The following is an 18855-nucleotide window of genomic DNA, read 5'->3' on the forward strand; positions in this document are numbered from 1 at the left end:
TCAGCTATGAAATTTTAAAGTGAGGATCTGAAGGTACTGAAGATGGACTATGGACATGACACCACTCTATTTTTTGCTGTCTGAAAGCCTTGCAGTGCTTTTAGCACAAGAAAAGATGGACGTGGAGATCCCATTTGTGCCAGCCACGACCTGGGCACTGACAGGCAGCAGTCAGGAACCTGCAGAGTGCAATTAGCAGGCACAAGAGTGACAGCCTTGGACATCAGACCACATGTCAGGACTCTCTGCTGAGGAGGGAACCAGCCTGCTCAAACCTCAGTCACAGGGACACCAGCACTTCCCACCTTTTCTCCCATAACCACCTTAGTCCTGCCACACCATGGAACTGATCCTTCTACCAGCTGCTTTTCAAAACTCAGCTAAACATGCAATGGATTCAGGAAAACAAGATCTGATATTTCTGTTTACACTCTTTAAAAGCAGCCCAGGGCTGTAAAATCTTGCAGAAAACATCACTCTCATTTTCTTCAGCTGAATGATACAAAACAAATTTCACTCCTGCTGTAAAATGGTGCTTAGTGATGTTACAACCACAAGGTTTAGGGACAGAAAAAACTGTGCTCAAAAACTTCCCTCTTTTTCTATGCACATATGTCAACTAATAAAACACATTCTTTCTGTGGTTTCAGCTATTGAATACATGACTCCCTGTCTGCTTTAATGTGACTGTTTCCTTCTCCCACACCAGTACTTTGGAAATCCTGTCTTGGACCCACAGACCTTTGTAGCTGGCACTTAGAAACAAAGATCCCACAAAATACCCTCCCTTTTCATCCAGTCACACATCTTGGCATTACAAGGTACCATCACAATGCTAACAGAGACACAAATACCACGAGTGGGAATCCAAGCTCTTGGCTCAGCCAAGTGCACAATAAAGACACCACATAAGAATTTAAACAAAAATTGTGGCTGAAAATCCTAGGAACAGTCCAACTTTCTTATTGTTCTGATTTAACCTGAAGGATGCCTCAAAAGAGAAGAGTGGCAAACTCCACAAGGAATGGCTGTAGCAATGTGAATATTTAGGTGCCTGAAAAAAAAAAAAAAAGTTTTAAATAAAATAGAGCAAGAAAAAGCTATTTGGAGAAAACTGCCACAAACTTACAAGACTTTTGCCTGACTGAATTCAAAACACAGCCCTATCTACTGAAAGACTGTTACCAAAAAATCCAGCTCTTGTGAAATTCTTCAGAAGACAAATCTGATTGACTTGTCAGCAGCTCCTTACTGTTCTGCAGTCCAATAGCATATGATATGAGAATCAAATATTAATAACTTTGTTTCTCAGGAATTATTCTGTAACATAAAAGAGGTGTCTCTCATGAACCTGTTGCTTAAAATGATTGTGATTTTTCATCTTAGATGAGCTCTGAAAGCCAGCACCACTAATTAAGAGGGGAGCAGCTTTTGCAACTCCTTCAAGTCATTCAGAAGAAACAAAGCAGAGGCAGCATTTGGTGATTTGAGTCACTGAAGAGCACAAGCTCTAATTGTGTATTTTAGGAAGTGCATTGGTTCACACCATCACTCCTGGCAGTACAGCATCACACGAGGGCATCATTGCACTGTAAACACACTGAAAGGAAACCAGCTCCTACCTCAAAGTGCTCACTGCCCTCTCAGACAAATGGAGAAAGCAGATGAAACAAAGGCAGGAACTTCCCTAAAAGCTCAGTTTTCATCTAAGGAAAGAGTCAGCCATGGAGATGGTACTCCTATTTAATAGCACTTCCCAATCATTTCTTCCTCCCTCCCAGTCAGCATCCCCTTCCTTACTGTTATTCATTTTCAGTGGAGGACCGTGGTGGTTTGAGCAGCTCCCCGCTGCTTTCTCACAGATTTCTTTGTGGTGTCTTTGTGAAAATCAATGTACAACACTTTTGAAATGTCACTGTTTTGTTTGAGGCACTCATTTTTGCAGGCTAAGACAGACACGACACCTCCCAGCCCACCTGCACTCATATCCTGCAGCAAAACCCTTCAGCATGTGCTTAACTTCACTCAGTTCCTGGTGACATCAAGGGCACTTGCAAAAGTGCTTCACTGATGGCAAAGTCCCAGAGATGCAGTAAAAATTTGGGTCTTCTCAAATGCCTGGCTGGTGCACATCCCAAAGCTTCTCCAAGCTATTTAATGAAAAAGCAACATAAACACAGACCTCTGTGTCCTCCTACCCAGTAAATCAGGTTAGAAAATTTTAATATAATCTATTTTTTTCCCCTGTTTTTATTTTTATAAGTGAATCCTGTTCTTACTACATGTGAACCATCAAGCAGACAAACAGGCTACAGGTTCTCTGACACACCATTTAAATTTTGGGAGGACGTTTCCTTGTCAGTCATTAAAATGACATGGTGGTTACACATATTTTGATACCAAATTTTAAAATCACAAAAACACATGTATAATTTTAGGATACAGTTTATATATGAATATATATATTTTGGGATAGATATATACACACTCTTGGTATCCTTCCACAAAGTGATTTTGCTTGAGGGAAAAGGCCCTAGTACTAAGTTCCAAATCATTCCAATTGAAGAAACACTTCAGCAAAAGTAACACCACAAGTATGAAATTAAGTTTGAGGTGTGCTACAGTACTGTAAGCTCCCTGCAGAGAGGATCTGACAGAACTGCAGCAAAAGTGTTACCAGGGAAATTTTCAAGTGAAAATTCAGTGGGATTTGGACATCCAGGTCCTCAAACATCCTCTGGAAAATTTCACCCTTTTTATTGATCATTCCTCAAATCAGATGCACATCTAGCTTTATAAAGAACCAGAAATAGATAGAAGAAATACAAATGTGCTTGGGAAGGGGGAGAAAAAGGAAAAGGCACTAACCTGAAAGCCAAAACAATATTTAATATTACAATTACTTAATTGCTTCCACCCCACTAAATTTTTTGGGTTAGCAATCAAGTCAGAAGGATTTACATTATCTGAGAATCCAGCCCTCATTTTTCTTCTGAATTGTCTCTATTGGCTGCATATCAAAATAAATATGTCTTGGGCATTTGACAGGGCAAAGAGCCAAGACTGCAGGTTCATGGAATTATTTTTTGTTTGTGATTTGTTTGTTAGTTTTCTTAAGCTACTTTTGGAAAGGTTTAGTGGCATTTATCTACTGCAAGCAAGTGGGCAGGGCTTACAAGAGAAGCTTTGTTCAGCAGGCTTTGGTGTCAGGGAGACTTGCTGCCTTATTTGAGTACCTCTCCTTTGTGTAAGGGATTTGTTATTTGTTTGTTGTCAAGATGCCTCTGGGCATTAGACCCCACTTCTTACAAAGAGATTATTTTTCTATTATTTTTCACGCTGCTCCCCTTCAGCAATTTCAGCTGCTGTAATACTTGAGGATGTTCCAACAGGCAGATGGATAATGCAGGGACACTGAAAGAATTTAACATCGTGCCTTCAGATTTTCTTTCCTGACATCATTTTCTTTTGAAGTGGCTTCTCAGTCCCCAGATACTGACTCCCCTTTCCTTGCCCTCTCTTAATTCCTGCTTGATCTCTAACACAATTTTTTAAGTGCTGAAGCTTTACGTGTGTCCACATGGCCCCATACTACAATTAGCAGACCCTGCAAAATAAAGAAGCCTACCCCTTCTGGCAAAGTTGACCCTGGAAAATGAAAAGCCTCTTGGCATGTTGATGGAAGTCATAAGGACTTTATTTTCTCCAGAACAGCTCATTTTCTTCTTGAGCCACTTACCTGAGCACTGACCCAGTTTCAGCAGCCAGGTCCAATTCCTGCGCTGGATCACATTGCCCTTCACAGAACCCAGTGTGTCTGGTCTTTAAAATGGGATAGAGAGGTCACTCTACACAGGAGGCTTAATTTGGCAATAGAACCCCAAGTCAGAAATATTAGGGTATTCTCAAGGCAGGAGTATGGGGATGAACAGGCAGACAGGGGAAAAATTAATATTACAAGGTCCTATTTCACATCTCAGCAGGCACAAGGTATGAACTTGACAGGTTTGTCCTCTGAGCAGCTGAAGGAGCGAATCCCATGCATGAAGCAGGAGTTCCAATGGCATAAGGCATTTGCAAGCTGTCAAAAAAACCCCAGCACTAAATTCAAGCTGTTCTGATTCACTGGTACATGACTATAGAAATAGCGAGTCTGGCACCTTTCAGCTTTCTTCAGGATTGCAGCTTTAAAAAGATGATGTCTGGAAAAACATCAACAGCTTTCAGCTTGCTAAGGCAGAAACATTTCACACAAGGCTTTTTAACACATCTGAGAAATAAATAAAATTTAAATGCTACATGCCTCTGGATCCAGTACAGCTTCCTGGTTTATACCCTGAACCTGGTGTGGACTGGCATCTGATAACCAATTTCAAGGAAACCACACTCATCTGTCAACTGAGAATTGGACATAACCCCTTTATCACTGGCTATAACCAAGTTTTAGGACATATCTCAGAAGTTAAAGAAAATACAATATCAGCAGGTTTACGCAGGGCAGATAAATAAAGGCCTAAGGGAAGTGATGGGAAATAACTTGCACAAAGGGGTAGTTGAGGTACATGAAAAAGAAACACTAGATTGCTTCACAAAAATCAGACAGTAACATTGTTCAAAAAGAAAGTTATCTAGAGATACTAAATCTAGTGATGAATGTGCTGATAACTCAATAGTCAGCTTTGTGCCACCACTGTAAATCAGAGGCAATTTTTCAAAAGTCTGAATGTTGTTCTTTCTTAGTCCATCTTCAGCTCAGGGTTCTCAGTTCTAATGGCAAGAACAAAATTTATAGTCCAGAACTTTGAGTTGATTCTTATGCTAGATGGGAGTTTGTCTCCAAGAGGTTAGCCTAACATATTTCTTACTCTCGCAGATGCTTGAAAGCTTTTAAGGAAGTCTGAGATTGGCAGAAAGCAGAATAAGATATAGTTTAGGACTAGGGGAAAAGGTAAAAATCAAATTTTAAGCACTTTATAATCTTTGTCATGCAAATTCTTCCTTCTGGAAAGGTTATCTTGTTCTTCACTTCCAGACCAATATTTGAGAGTCCTCATCTATTCGTTTTCATGTCTGATTTCTATCTATTTATCCATGAACAAAAGTCACTGAGCCCAGGGCTCTCCCAGCAGCCCAACGTGGCCCTAGCACAACAGAAAATCCACTTAAGGGCTCAGTGGTGCAGGACACAATATAAAACTTTTCCTTTTGACCCAGATACTTTAGGGTTTATCTTTTCAACACAAAGGTAATTAAGACTAGTTAACTGATAGATCTCAAAGTGAATGTGTATAATTGAACAAACACAGTGGGCTACTATGAAATCTCTAACTGAGGCAGAAGTCTCTTCACATGGCAGATCTGGGTTAGCAGTTGAAGGCAACTTTGCACACAGATGTTCCCTTCACACTTTGAATTGATTCACTCTTTCTGAATCAAATCAGCAAGACATTAGTTTCTTTGACATCTTCACTGAAAGGATGTGTCAAATTCTGAAAACACACTGAAATTTGTCACAGACATGTAAGTGAGAGAAGTGATTTAGTCTTCAGTGTTGACATGAATAAGTAGTTCAGTGGCACCCTTTTGAAACACTGAAGTGAAACACTGAACAGTGAAATGCATTTATGTCGGCTGGAGGAGGAATCTAAAGCAATCAGAAACCGGAGTTGGTAAACACAGAGACAAAAGACAAGAAGGAAAACAACCTCACTGAGATGCTTGGAACAAAGGCACAGAAAAGCCTTTCACACTTTGTCAGCCTACTGCACCCCATTCAGTATTTTTTTTTTAAATAAAATTAAACCCCCACAACTATGCAAACATGCCTCAGCACTGACCATGGCTGCCCAGATGTCCTGACAGCAGCTCACACACCTGACCAGAACAACTGGGCTGGAGCTGCTGTCCACAGCAGCTGCCTACAAGTGTGTAATGTATCACTGGAAACTTCACCTGCAAGGCAAGGTAACATTAGGCTCTGATTTAGATCTCATCACTGAAATGGATGACATGGACCTATTTAATAGGCTCATCAGCAGTACATTTGCCATTTGCACGCGACAAGGAAGCGTAAGACACTTGTGATAACCAGCTCTGCTCACATTTCTGAATCATTCAATTAGCTTTTCCCCTTTGTGAAAAAAGAACAACACAGATGACACAGAACATGCTGAGAAAATGCAGCTGATGACTTTATGGACATCTCACACTGGAAGAACTGGTAGGATGAGCCCAAGGTTTATGTCACAGCCTGACACTGATATTTCAAGCAACCTTTTCTAACTCACCCATTGCCTTTCTAAACCTCTCTGAACCAGCTGAGTTGCAGCAATGAAGGCTGCCACTGTGTGGTCAGTTTTCTCAGCATTCAGGTAAACACAACACACTTCTTGTTCTTTATTCCCTCTCCTCAAAGGGGAAACAGAGAAGCAAGTTGGATCTTCTTGTTCTAGGGATGACCTGGATGCAGGAGCAAATTCAGGCTTCAGGTGTGTTTCTCCAATACCAGCACATCCCACTCTACCTTTGAATGAACAAACCCTAATGATCTGCACACAGAAGGAAAGATGAGACAGAAACACAGGGAGGTGTGAAAAAAGCAGAGAAGAGAGAAGGACTGAAAAAAATCTGATTATTTTTTCCTCTGTATCATAGGGATTATTGAAAGGCACTTTTCAATAGAGAAAAAACAAATTACAGAATGAATCAATGTTTGAAATCTGTCCCATTTCAGAAGAGAAAAACAAATGCATATTTTAAATTACATTGATAATGTGTTCTTTCTTATCATCAAATTGATTTTCACAGTATTAAATATCTAATTAAAATACAACCACTGAATTTTTTTCTCTGGAAGACTGGGAATCAGGCAGGACAGGAGGGCAGAACTGAGGCTCAAACAGCTACAGCACCACAGCTTTGCATCTGGCCTTAATCCCAAGCAGCTTTCACAGTGTGAATTACTGAGTTATTCTGTCCATGCAGGGCACAGCTAAAATTTGCCCCTCTGTGATAATTTCTCTTCTGGTCCAAGCACATGAGGCCAACAGACATAGTGCAATAAACAAATGTTAATGTGGCTCATTCTTGCCAGTTAATTAATAGTTCTTCTCAGAAACCATTTAGTAAATTATTTGGATGATGCATAGTGCTTTGAAGGCGTTTTGCAGTTACTAATAACACCATTCTCCCTTCCTGTTCCACAGCTGGTTTTATTAATAGAATCTTTTCATGGACAAGGGCTGATATGCAAGAATATTCACTAAAATAGCACCCAGAAATATGTTCCCTATAGGTTGTTCTGAATCCCTAACCTCTAAGAAGCACAGCTGTTTAGGAAGCCATCAGTTTGCTGGCTGAAGCTGAAGAGAAGGATTACTTTCAGGAACTCAGAGCCTGACATTCCTGGGTGAGAAGGTGCTTGCTGTGACTTTTCTAACTTCCCATAAGACACCAGAGTTCCTAACAAGGAAAAATTCACCTGCTCCATCCCTTATTGAACTCTACCAAGTCTAACGGGCTCTACTGATTCATTTTCACTTAATTGGCTCTAAGATGCTACCTCATTATTAGTTCAGCTGCAGGCATTCACACCATCTTGGAAAAGTAAATTGGCCCTAAAACCAGGGAATTACTCCTTTAATTAGGTTGGATTGATCAGAAAGGCTACAAAGATCACCTGCATTAACTACAAATCAGCACAGGTACCCTGCCTAGAGTCAGGGAGTGACAAATGACCACAGAGGCTTTGTCTTGTAGCACCCAGCAGTGTGAGACCAAGCTGTGGGATGTTCCAGCAAGGCCATCCACCCAAGGGGCCACAGACTGCAGTCAGGCTTAGCTGGAATTTGTTATTGTAAGGAACTGAACCTTCTCAAAGTAGCAGATGCCAGGGGGGAAGGATGCTATATGGATTTCCAATACCAGCCAAACAGCCTCAATCTTGGAGCCAAAATTCTGTCACTCTGATGCTCCGTGCAGTGTCTTGTTTATGGACTTTCATTACTTACTCAGCTTTGTAAACCACTCATTCCAGAGCTCCCCGTGGTATCAGCAACTTATCATCACTTGTTGCATATTATGTACATTAGTAAAGTTCCCCACAGAAACACAGAATAACAGAAGCACTTTGGTTTATTTTCCCCAGCAAGAGGAAAAATAAAATCAAGATTTCCACAGAAAGAAGCTCCTGAATATATAAAAGTTAATAACAAGGCACTAAATGTTTCTATGCCAAATGAGAGAGAGGGCAATGAAAAGCTCTTCATTATGTCGGTGCCTGGCTAGCCTGATACACATTCTGGGAGGGATTTTAAAAATTGCCTAGTGCTCCTGTAAGTGTCCTTTTTCAATTACATCCATTTCAAAGTTGCTCAGGTGATCTTAAGGATTCTCCCTTTTTTAGCACCCAACCTCTGCCATCAGACAGTTCTCAGTAAGAGCTGAAACGTAGTGGGGCACACAGAAGACACTGCTGTTGGGACGGTGCCAAAATGTATTTTAAGAAGATTCCTGTGGCTTTATTAATTTCAAGTTCCACTGAAAAACAGTCTTTAGTTACAATACAGATACCCCTGCTTGCAAAAGCTCATAAAGCAATCTTGGTTGTATGCAAAACATCTGTACTCTGTGTGCCATTATGGCTATAAATCTGTATTATGCTCCTCTGCACACCAGTATTTATCTTTGTTGTTTAGAGCACCTCTGCACACTGGAGAATTCATTAGGAAAACGACACAGTCATGCAGTGTGGCTATAAATTAGTGTTCTGCTGCCTGAAGAAATGCTATTGATTTTGCATGGCACTCCTGGATTTGCATGTTTGCCAGTTAGCTTAACCATAATACCATCATGTATATCAAAAAATAACCTCAAGAGTTGAGCCTGCAGCCCAGCTAAAGGTACTTTCTGGCAGAATGTGAAGTCTTCACAGATTGTCAGGGAGGAAAAAGGCCCCAAAACCAATCAATTCAGTGGCTTAGATTTAACCAAGCACAGAAAAAAAAAAAGAAGGAAAAAGGGAAAAAAAGGACACTGCTACACCCAGGGCAAAGAAAGGAAGCCCCTGCAGGACTGCTGGAAAAGTGTTAACCAGGAAGACAGGAAAATCCAAGGAGGAACATCTGCTTGCCAGCCTTGGTTTGTGATTGGCATTTCCATCTGTGACAGGGACACCCCGTCTGTCGTCACTCGGCTACGAAAGCCGCGGGTTGGTTTTGTCTCGTTGGCAATCAATTATTGCAGGAGAGCCAATTGATCACATAGCATGATTAGCCAGATAATTCGCTTCATATTTCCATTAATGAGCCCAATGGGCATGATTAATTGCCGCAGGGGGTGGAATTTCAGCGTGGCTAGTGGCGAGCTTGCTTTGCAATATTGTGAATCCCATTACTGTTAATGGAAATTTAACAGCCAAATCCCCTGTGGATCACTTAGAAAAAATTACCCCTTAAGGTTAAAGGGGATTTCATTAATATTATTCCAGGGTGCTCTGATTTAAAAGTACTGTAAGTCTTCAGTGTCACAGAGAAATATGCATCCCACTGTTTTTTGCATATCCCTCGTTATTATATCTATCACTTTACTGTTCTAAAATGGAATTTCAAAACACAGCTCAGCCTATTGAAATGTAAGGCACATTAAAGGTAAATTTTATAAAAGTTATTCAAAGAGATTTATCAGCTAAATTCCTATTAATATTAATGGAATTGCCCAGCCACATTGCTAGACACTACTCTGAAAATGAACCCCAACAACAATTTATCAGCTTTCTTGGTTCTTCATGCCTACATACAGCAGCACATACACCACATTCCAGCCCAGATTTGGACTGGAAATCTGGATATCACATTGTCACAGCTAATGACATCTAATGCTTCATCTGGCACCAGTCTGAGATGTAGACAGAGTCTTATAAATGACTGTCTGGAACCAACACATGGATGTCACTTGAAGCTAGCTAAAGGATATGTAGAAAAGTGTTAAATTGTCACTCTGGAGTGCCGTACTGACTGTCAATCACTAAGAAACACCGGTGACAGAGCGCTCCTATTGTTGGGCAGTCAAGTTGATAGAGAGTTTAAGTTCCTCTGAAAAACAAGGTTTATGTTCTCCAGAAGCCAAAGCCCATTAAGACAAACACCCAAAGGAGTCACCTCCTAAATACACATGAAACAAAAGCATAACTGCAAACATTAGACAGTGTCTCAGACTGATGACTCCAACCCTTTAGATTGGATTTGGCCATTTGAATGTCAGCAGTGTTGCAGTGTGTGCATGGGCTCACTCATTTAACCTCCACCAAGACCATTCACTGCAAACACAGCCTTGCATGCAGGCAGCTGTCTGCACATCAGTTTGTTAGGGCTAACAAATCATGTGGCTTTGAACATCCATGGGAACTGCTCCCTAAAACACCCTCCAGTAACATTTTATGAATGCAAACCAATAGAAATCCACAGGTGATTGCTTAAAAACATGAAATAGGTACTTTGATGGTTTGGTTCAAAGTGAGAGAAAAGACTAACTGGATCAAAATTCATAAGCTGGCACAGTTAGTGGCAGCCACAGCTTGATGCCACCACAGCCAAGTCATTGGAAAAACCCCTGACTAGTTTGGGAATACTCATGCACATTATCTGAAACATCCAAATTAATCAACTAAATCAACCTGTCCATGATATCAAGTAGTAATTAGCATTAAAACCATCCCTAAAACAATTTGGCTGCCCTGGATATGAAGAGGGATGCACCTAGCCCAAATATCCAGGATTTAATGATACATGGCACCGTAAGGATTTAAAATTTGTTTTCTCTTCCACTTCTACACCCCACGATTGTTTTTGTACTAAAACCCTGTCAATATTATGCAATCTGCTCCTTGTGAAGTGTGGGGCCTCAAGGTCTGTTTTCATCAAGTGGAAGGAAGGCAGCATTGGATTCTCATTAGCATGAGATAATTCTGAGCTACTTTGTCCAACTACCTGAGGGGAACGAGTGGATGGAAAGAAAGAAGGCAGCATTAAAAAAAACAAACCAGCCACAGAGAAAGAGAGATCAAAGGAGCAGAAGAGACAATCAGGCAAGAGGTAACAGAGGTATATGGAACACAGCAGACAAACCTCAGAAAGGATTTATTTTCGAGACTTTGAGGGTTTCAGAGACTTCTCCCTGTGCATCTGAGTCTGGGCCTCCTTCAACTCATTAATCAGATACTATTTACATTCACATCTGTGGTCATTTCCTGAGGTCACTGTTTCAAATTTTTATTTCAAACACATAACACCTCTAGAAGTCTTTACTCCACTGTCTTTCTACAGGCAGAGGGGATATCAAAAGAAAGCTCTATGATCAACAAAGACTAACTTCCCTACAAACCATAAGCCTCTTCTACTTTTCCTCTGAATTAATTTCTGTTCCAACTAGAACATTTCCTTTACATTTCCACTTCATGTCACAGACAGGACACCTGGCTAGTTGTTCTTGCAATTAAAAAGACATTTATATTTTTCTACCCTGAATAATAGGTTTTCCCCTTCTCATCTAGTCTAGGCTTCTCCTATTAGGCAAGAAACTCCTCAAACCTCTAATGCTTCTCTTACTTTGAGCATCCATTGTGAAAGACATTTATGAGCTTTCCTGGGAGTTGCTAAGGTACTTAAGAGGTCTGGTGTCCACAGCAGCTCTGAGCTCATAAGTCACTGGCACAGCTAGAGGAGAATGTGGAACATTAAGGCCTGGTGGAGCCGAGCCAGAAAAGGCGGAGGGAGGGATAGGAGAGTGATGAAATAGAATGAGATACATTGGCAAGAACAGGAGACAGAAGGTGGAGAAAAAGTCTAAAGACTTGCCAGAAAGAAAGGATTTAAAATTGGGAGAAAAGCTGAACCAAGGTGGGAAAATCGTATGAATTTTCAACACTGCCCTTGGACAGCTCAGGATGATTTGGTCCTGGCCATTTGTCTCACACACTTTAGTGGCTCATCTCCACCATCCCCACAAAACACTTGCTTTGTTGCCAGCTCCATGTGCAAAATGCAGAAGATATCCAAATCCCCAAGACCGCCTTAGAGAGGATTTAATGAGTGCTGCTTGCATACCACACCTGCCTGCCAGGGCTGAAAACTGAACAAAGTCAAACATGTACCTCCCTCTGCCTCTCATTTTCATGGTTGACAAGCTGGTGCCTGTCACACAACCAGCCTGGTTACATCTACACCTTCCTTAGCCCTTCTTTGGTTCTGTATGTTGAAACACTACCAGGCAGAACCGACAGCAGATCTGTGTTTACCCCAGAGACTGTTGTGAAAGCACCTAGAGACAAATAGGGATGAGGCTGACAGTCAGCCCTTCTCATCTAGACTCTAGAAAAAAAGTCAGTGTCCCATGAGGTATGCAGAATGACAAAATTTTGTGTAAAGATCTAAAAAAGCCATCTTAATAAGTGTGAAAATTTGCTATATTTTCACATAGAAACTGCCTTTGACATGACAGGAAATGTTGCTCGGGTAAGATGGACAACAGGGCTACGCCTAATTAAAACAGGCAGAGGGAATGGAAAGGGAGAGAAAGTAAGTTACAGCATACTGGCAGATCACTGCATCTTCCTGAAGAGATACTGAATAGGGATTAATGAGGAAAGGGAAAAATGAACCACATTTCCCTCAGCAATTATTTTTGCTGTGCTTCCAGCTGGAGACAACCATGAGTAACCTATACGAATGAGAGCGCCTACAATGTGCTCAGGCACAGAATAACACCAGCCTGGCTCTGAATGCACCTCCCACTTCTGCTGCACCCCAGAGAACACCCCAGCACAACTCCAGAAGCAAAACACATTGACCCTCAAGTTAAAAATTGGCCTAGGGAGGAGATGGGAAGGAGGAGGCAAGGTAAAATTGGAAAGTTAATGAACTGATTTGGTTTATACCAGGTCTGGTTTAACACAGAGTGCTCTCTGCAGAACACTGAGGGCTTGGCTCTGTGATGTATTATCCACAGCTCCATCCCCTGCAGGGATGGGCCAGGTTCATTCTAAGCAGCTAGTCAGTTAGTTTCCAAACTGACTTTACTGAGACTCCACCTCTTCTCTCAGGAGGTTCCTTGGAAAGATTGGTTTGACACAAAATCAGAGCCATGTCCCACTCTGCTGCCCTGTCCCCAGATCAGAAAAATGATGGATATTATGAGTGAAAACAGGGAAGCACTTTGTAGGAATGCAAAAACTATCCTTAATAATCTCTGCAGCCTTTTTTGACTGCAGGTCGTTCGACTCTTATGAGCAAATCCCTCCACGTTTCATTTGGCATGTGTTCAAGAAGCCCCAGTTCTAGCAATACTAATGCTTCTCTCTTATCTATTTACTTCAACAGCTTTTTTTCTGTGATTCCTAATTCTGGCACAATCCTTCCCTGGCCCTCAAAATATAATCTTCATTTTCCTCTCTGTCGCTTTGTAAATATTTTTTTTTTTTGTCTCTAATACCAGTAATCAGAAAAGCACACATTTTGAGGCTTGGAGACACCTGCCTGCATTGGCTAATCTTCCCAGAGCTCCTCTATGATTCTCAAAATCCTTCTTGCTAGGCAATTTGCTTCTTCCCACTCAGCACCACGGCTGACCCTCCTTTCTGTCACACACCCCATTTTCTCATCACTTTTCTTAACACCCTCCCTAGCCCTGTGTGTGCAGGCTATCATCCATCTGGTGAAGATCTTGTAATAGGAAAGGCCCTTTCTCTTCCCCAGACTCTTCTGTCTTGATCTCTGTCTACCCCACCTTATTTTTATATTAAAAAAGGCATTTCTATACAAGTAAAAATCCTTTTTTTAGTAACTCCTTCCATTCTAACACTACACATGTATTAAAGATGTATCAGTTCGTCAGAGCACCCAAACATTTTGGCACACAAACAACAGACTTGTAATAGTCTATGCTATTGATTATGTGTATTAAAGGGACAATTTATGTACAGAACTGGTGGCTGTATATTTATAGTTAAGACAATGGAGCTATGCAGAACATTCACAATGAAAATTTAAAATCCACTGAATTTAGACCCTTCTACTTTCATTTTGTAAAATCGATGGGGCAAACCCAAAGTTTCTCTCTTTAATTCTCTTGCTACAAAATATAGCACATCCCTAGCTTTCTGCTTTTGGAGAGAAAAATGCTTCTGCATTTGAAATTGTGCATTTCAGATTAACTGTACTATGAAGCTCAGTGTCTTGGCATAAATTCAAGTATTTCACAGAAGCCCTTGTGAGGAAGAATGGCCCAAAATGAGCACTAGTCCATGACCTCTACTTACATATAAATATGTATACACAGACTTACATACACAAACACACAGATGAGTTATCAAGATGGGGAGACAGAATGTGTGCATGATGCTGCAGAAAGAGGGCATGCTTAATTAAAGGATATCAGTAAAAGAACAAGTCTAAATGTCTGTGACAAAAAGTCTGGCTCTGTGATGTGTCTGATATCGGAGAGGATTACAATATTTTATTGTAGATTTAAGAAAACTGAAAGTTCTTAGGTGGAAATATATGAAATAAGATCAAAAATGCCTCACCCTATCCTCAAATTCTTTTCACATGCTCATTTAGGAATCAACAAAAGAGAAAAACCTTTTACTAAAAATAAAATTAACTAGCGATTGGCATTGCTAATTTTTATGCATAAGAGGGAAAGAAAGCATCCCAGTTATGTTTTACAGGAAATCATAGAGAAAGCAAGCATTTACTCTGTGTCATGTGAGCTTCTCTAAATATCAGCATTGGTTTCTAAGTAGAAAAGGCCCTGCAAAGCCAAGATCTGACATACAGAAGTCAGTTGTGGCTTGACAGTGTTCAGCATAGTATGACAACATATCGAGAGCCACTTCCAATGCCTTCTACTTCTGTTTTACTGTAGTTAGAGACCTACTTGCTGTTTGTCCCCTCTTGGGACCCAGAAGGCCTGAGCCCAGGCCATTTTAACACCCCTGGAAGGGTGGGGAGGGCACCAGAGCTCTCTTGGCTCTCAACACATAGCAGCCCAACCTCCTTCTGACAAAGAAGTCAATACAACAGTCAGAGACATGCCCTGGCTTGGAACAGAATCTCAAATGAACAAAAGGCCTCCTCCTGCCTGAAGATCACCCCCTGAGCACTGTATCAAAGCTCACCTCATTTAATGCAAGCATCTGCAGAGGGTATTTTCCCCTCCAGGCCTTCCACGTCCTTCTCTAACATTTACTGTTTGAGATCAGTAGTCTATACAATTTATTGCACCTGTCAAGGCTAATTTATTCATGCGATCTGGCAGTAATCAAAAAGACTGAGATCGATGTGCCAGCAAAGCCTGACATTTATTCATATTTTAAAGTCCTATTTGACCTTGAACTGCAGCTAACTGGAGCTGAAGTGTCAGCAGCTCTGTGAGGCTGGCGGGGCCTGGCAGATCGGTGCCTCTCGGCTAAAGGCGCGATGGCAGGGCAGCAGATGCTCGGGCCAGGAGCAGGAAAGGCTGAGCCACAGACAGAGGAATACAGCACCACTCACAGCTCAGTGCTCACAGACCCACCAGCCAGCCCAGCACGTGCACCAGCGCAGATGATGCCTTGAGAGTTTAGCTTTTATCTTTTTCAAATCCTATACTGCATCAGTGCCTAGCTCTAAACTCTGTGTAAAGTGTAGTTTATTGTCTTCACATTTTACAAAACAATCCCTCTGGGCCTGCGATCCAAGGATACCCTACAGCCTCAGGCCCTGAAAACTATAAACAAAAGTGAATTGGGGAAGGAGCAAACTAGGGGAATATGACTTCATTTCCTGAAGCCATAATTGGAGGATTAATGCCTGATATGCAAACAGACCCAATTTCTGTCTGAAAAACTTGTGCCCGTTGTCCATCCTGGGTGTAGCCTCTGCAAGGCTTTTGGCTGCCAGGGTGTATTTATTGAAGGCCCTTGATAAATGTTTACTTTATCCTCTTAACTCAGTGTAACCTCTGTTCCAGGTAGCCATTCCAAGGCACCACAGCTCGAGACTGCACATTCCTGCAGAACAAGTGTTCAGGAGCCAATGGATTTCTTGAGGAGGGATAAGAAGGGTGAGAGAAGGGAGTGAAGAAGGAATATGATGCGTGTGTGGGCACAGGCAGGATACTCCACGCTGTCCTCAGCAGACTGCTGCCAGACTGGCCCCAAGGGCTGTTCTTGGCAAGTGGAGGGGAGACAGAGACAGAAAATGGCACCACCTCCCCTCCCTGGGGGATCAGGGACAGTGGTGGTGGCCTGGCCACAGAAGAGTTATCAGAAACTCTGCAAGCCACCAGGAACCTGCCAGCACAACGGGGCAGCACCATCTGGAAACAGGAATAGGAAAAACAGATCTCAAGGGGATTGCTTTGGATGTGCTCTTGCACTCCTACTCAGACCCAGAATTCAGGACTCACTCATTCCTTCTGAAGTCCATCACCCTTGTCCTTTCTTCACTCAATCAGGAATTTCACTCAGGCATTTCAAGTGCAGTTCTTACAATGTATGCAGGTGCTGGAACCTCCAGTAATCATTTCAGGTTTTCAATTCAGACCAATTAGTAGAGAAATGCAATAAAGTTTGTTTTAAATAGTTTCAGCCTGGCTCTGCCATCAGATGACTCTCAGACATCTCATGAGGACATCTTTGGAGCCTTCTGCCTCAGTTTCCCCTTGGTTTAATGAAACAAAACACATTCACCTGCTTCCTCAGAGCATGCCAGGAATTACAGACAGGACCTTCTCTGAGGTCATTGAATCACTTGATTTTCTTCTGATAGGAAGATATTGGTGCAAATGACATTCTCTCAGAGACACAGAGGAAATCTAAGTAGCATTTTAGGTAGAAATATGCAGCTACAGTTTTACTAAAACACGTGAATAGATTATTTTATCACAGTCAAAACACTAGACTATGTGATATGCAGTTGCACCCAGAACAGATTTTGCAAATGTATTTTGTTGCTACTCTGGGTTCTCCTTGGCTGCATTTCTCATGCTATAAATTCTGTATGTCATATTAAATATGATTTCTCAGTGAGATCTGCTTTTTCTAAGCCTGGAATACAAATAGAAATGACAGTTATGTCATTTTTTGTTTGTTTTCCCTCTCTTTTAAATAGCTAACACCTTTCCATTATGTTGAAAGAAAGCTACCAATGGAAAACAATTGGCATTTTGACCAATGCTTTTGTGCACATTAAATATATGTCTAACACAGCCATGAAATCTAATCTGATGCTCAGGGAAGAGAAACAATGACATATGAGGATGCAGAGGGAATTTATCTATGTGAATCTAGACTGGCTGCAGCATGCAAGCAGTGAAACTACACACAGAGCTGCGTTACAATAAACACTCTAATAGAACATTTCAGCCAACCTGCTTTCCTGTTTTTTTCCTATTTTTCCTATTTTTCCTGTGTAGAAAGCATAATTTAAAAGCATTCTGAAATGTTGTGGCTGTAAGTATTTTAATGAGGTTTTTTTGCTGTCTGTGCTTAGCCAGATAAGGATCTGGTTCTGTGTTCCATGCCTTGTTCTGGCTCCTCTAACAGGAGGTGCCAGGTCTCTCACTCCTCTGGGACCTCTTTTGGGGGAAAAGCACCAACTGCACCTCTCACTGCTGGCTAATCTGCTGCTGCCTTCTACACAAAATGCTCTTTCAAGCACAGTGTTAAGCTGCCCTTTTTTCCATGTCTTACACACAATGCAGATAACGAGAAATTTGGCACCAAGGAGTGGACCTTTATCCAACAGCACAGCTACACGTGTTATTCCTTCCCTGCTCCTGAGCTCAGAGGTACCTGTCACACAGATCAGCTCAACATGCTCTGCCTTATTCAGGTGACACTAGTAAAAGGATAATTATTAGCCAGTTAGAGATTTCTTTAGCAGACCAAAAAATGTACAGCAAAAAAAGATGTCACAGTACCTCACAGAGTCTCCCAGGCAGAATTAAAACAAAGCCAAGCAAACCTTGGCCCCACAATTCTTAACCCTCCAAACCTGCAACTCTCAAAGATCAGCTCTGTTGCCCTCATGCTCCCATGACAAAAACACTTCAACTTGCCACTGGTGATAATTTATACGTTTATGTCATAAATAATGGTGACCTGAACGCTCCTGCCAGGGTGACACCTCAGCTGTACATTTAAACATCTACAACCCCACCTCCAGACTCAAGCCTGGAGGAGCTTCACAGCTCAGCCCTAAGGCTGAAAAGCACTTTCCCAAATGAAGTCATTTACCTGGAGGCACCTGGGGAAACCAACACAACCACACATCAGCCCTGGCCACTGGCAAGGGAAGCAGTTTGGACTGTGACCCACACATCCACCAGCTGCTCCTCCAGAACTTACCCAGGCTGCTGGTCTGGCTTGGGGACAACCACACAGGACACCACTCCAAGCCAAATCTTTGCTCCAATTGCAGAAATCTGGGCTGAAAGGACTCCTCCCATCTTAAGAGCCCTTTGTATTTCCTAGAAGTTCCTGATTAAACCTCTCATCCCCAAAAAATGAGAACCAACTGGGGAGCTACTCAAAAAGTCAATTAGGAAAGGGGCATCCCCTCTCTCTGGGAACAGCTGGTATCCTGGATCACTTTCACATCTTGGTTTTTTTGTGTGGAAAAAGGATGCTCTCCACAGAACTGTTTTTTCATCTGTTTTAAGAGTTCTGAGAGAGATTCAAAATGGTTCCAGAAAAACTCAGAGAAATCTTTTTCCAGGTGTGCTGGGACCAAGCTAAAGACTGACATTAGGGCACCTCTGGTAGAAAACAGCCCAAGTCAGGCTTTCAGTAGTCAGCATCAAAATTGAGAGTTCTAC

At 41.7% G+C, this 18855-nt stretch overlaps 1 protein-coding gene across 5 annotated transcripts in view; it reads right to left on the bottom strand.

Moving 5' to 3' along the window:
• The window catches only part of GALNT9 (polypeptide N-acetylgalactosaminyltransferase 9), a 126737-nt gene that overhangs the window by 37369 nt on the left and 70513 nt on the right, over positions 1-18855 (bottom strand). The window contains exon 1 of one of the 5 annotated variants that reach the window (XM_088065214.1): positions 18386-18471. The exons of 3 other annotated variants lie outside the window; for them this stretch is intronic. Coding sequence is in view for 1 of the 2 variants with exons in the window: in XM_088065213.1 (XP_087921339.1) it covers positions 18275-18310 (36 nt within the window). In the remaining variant the exon portion in view is untranslated. One more of the 5 variants, XM_088065213.1, reaches the window with a different exon arrangement.

This window comes from Pseudopodoces humilis, chromosome 20, assembly GCF_049639895.1.
Source record: "Pseudopodoces humilis isolate 2021_Gansu_Grassland_sample_001 chromosome 20, ASM4963989v1, whole genome shotgun sequence".
In the NCBI taxonomy this organism is placed as follows: domain Eukaryota; kingdom Metazoa; phylum Chordata; class Aves; order Passeriformes; family Paridae; genus Pseudopodoces; species Pseudopodoces humilis.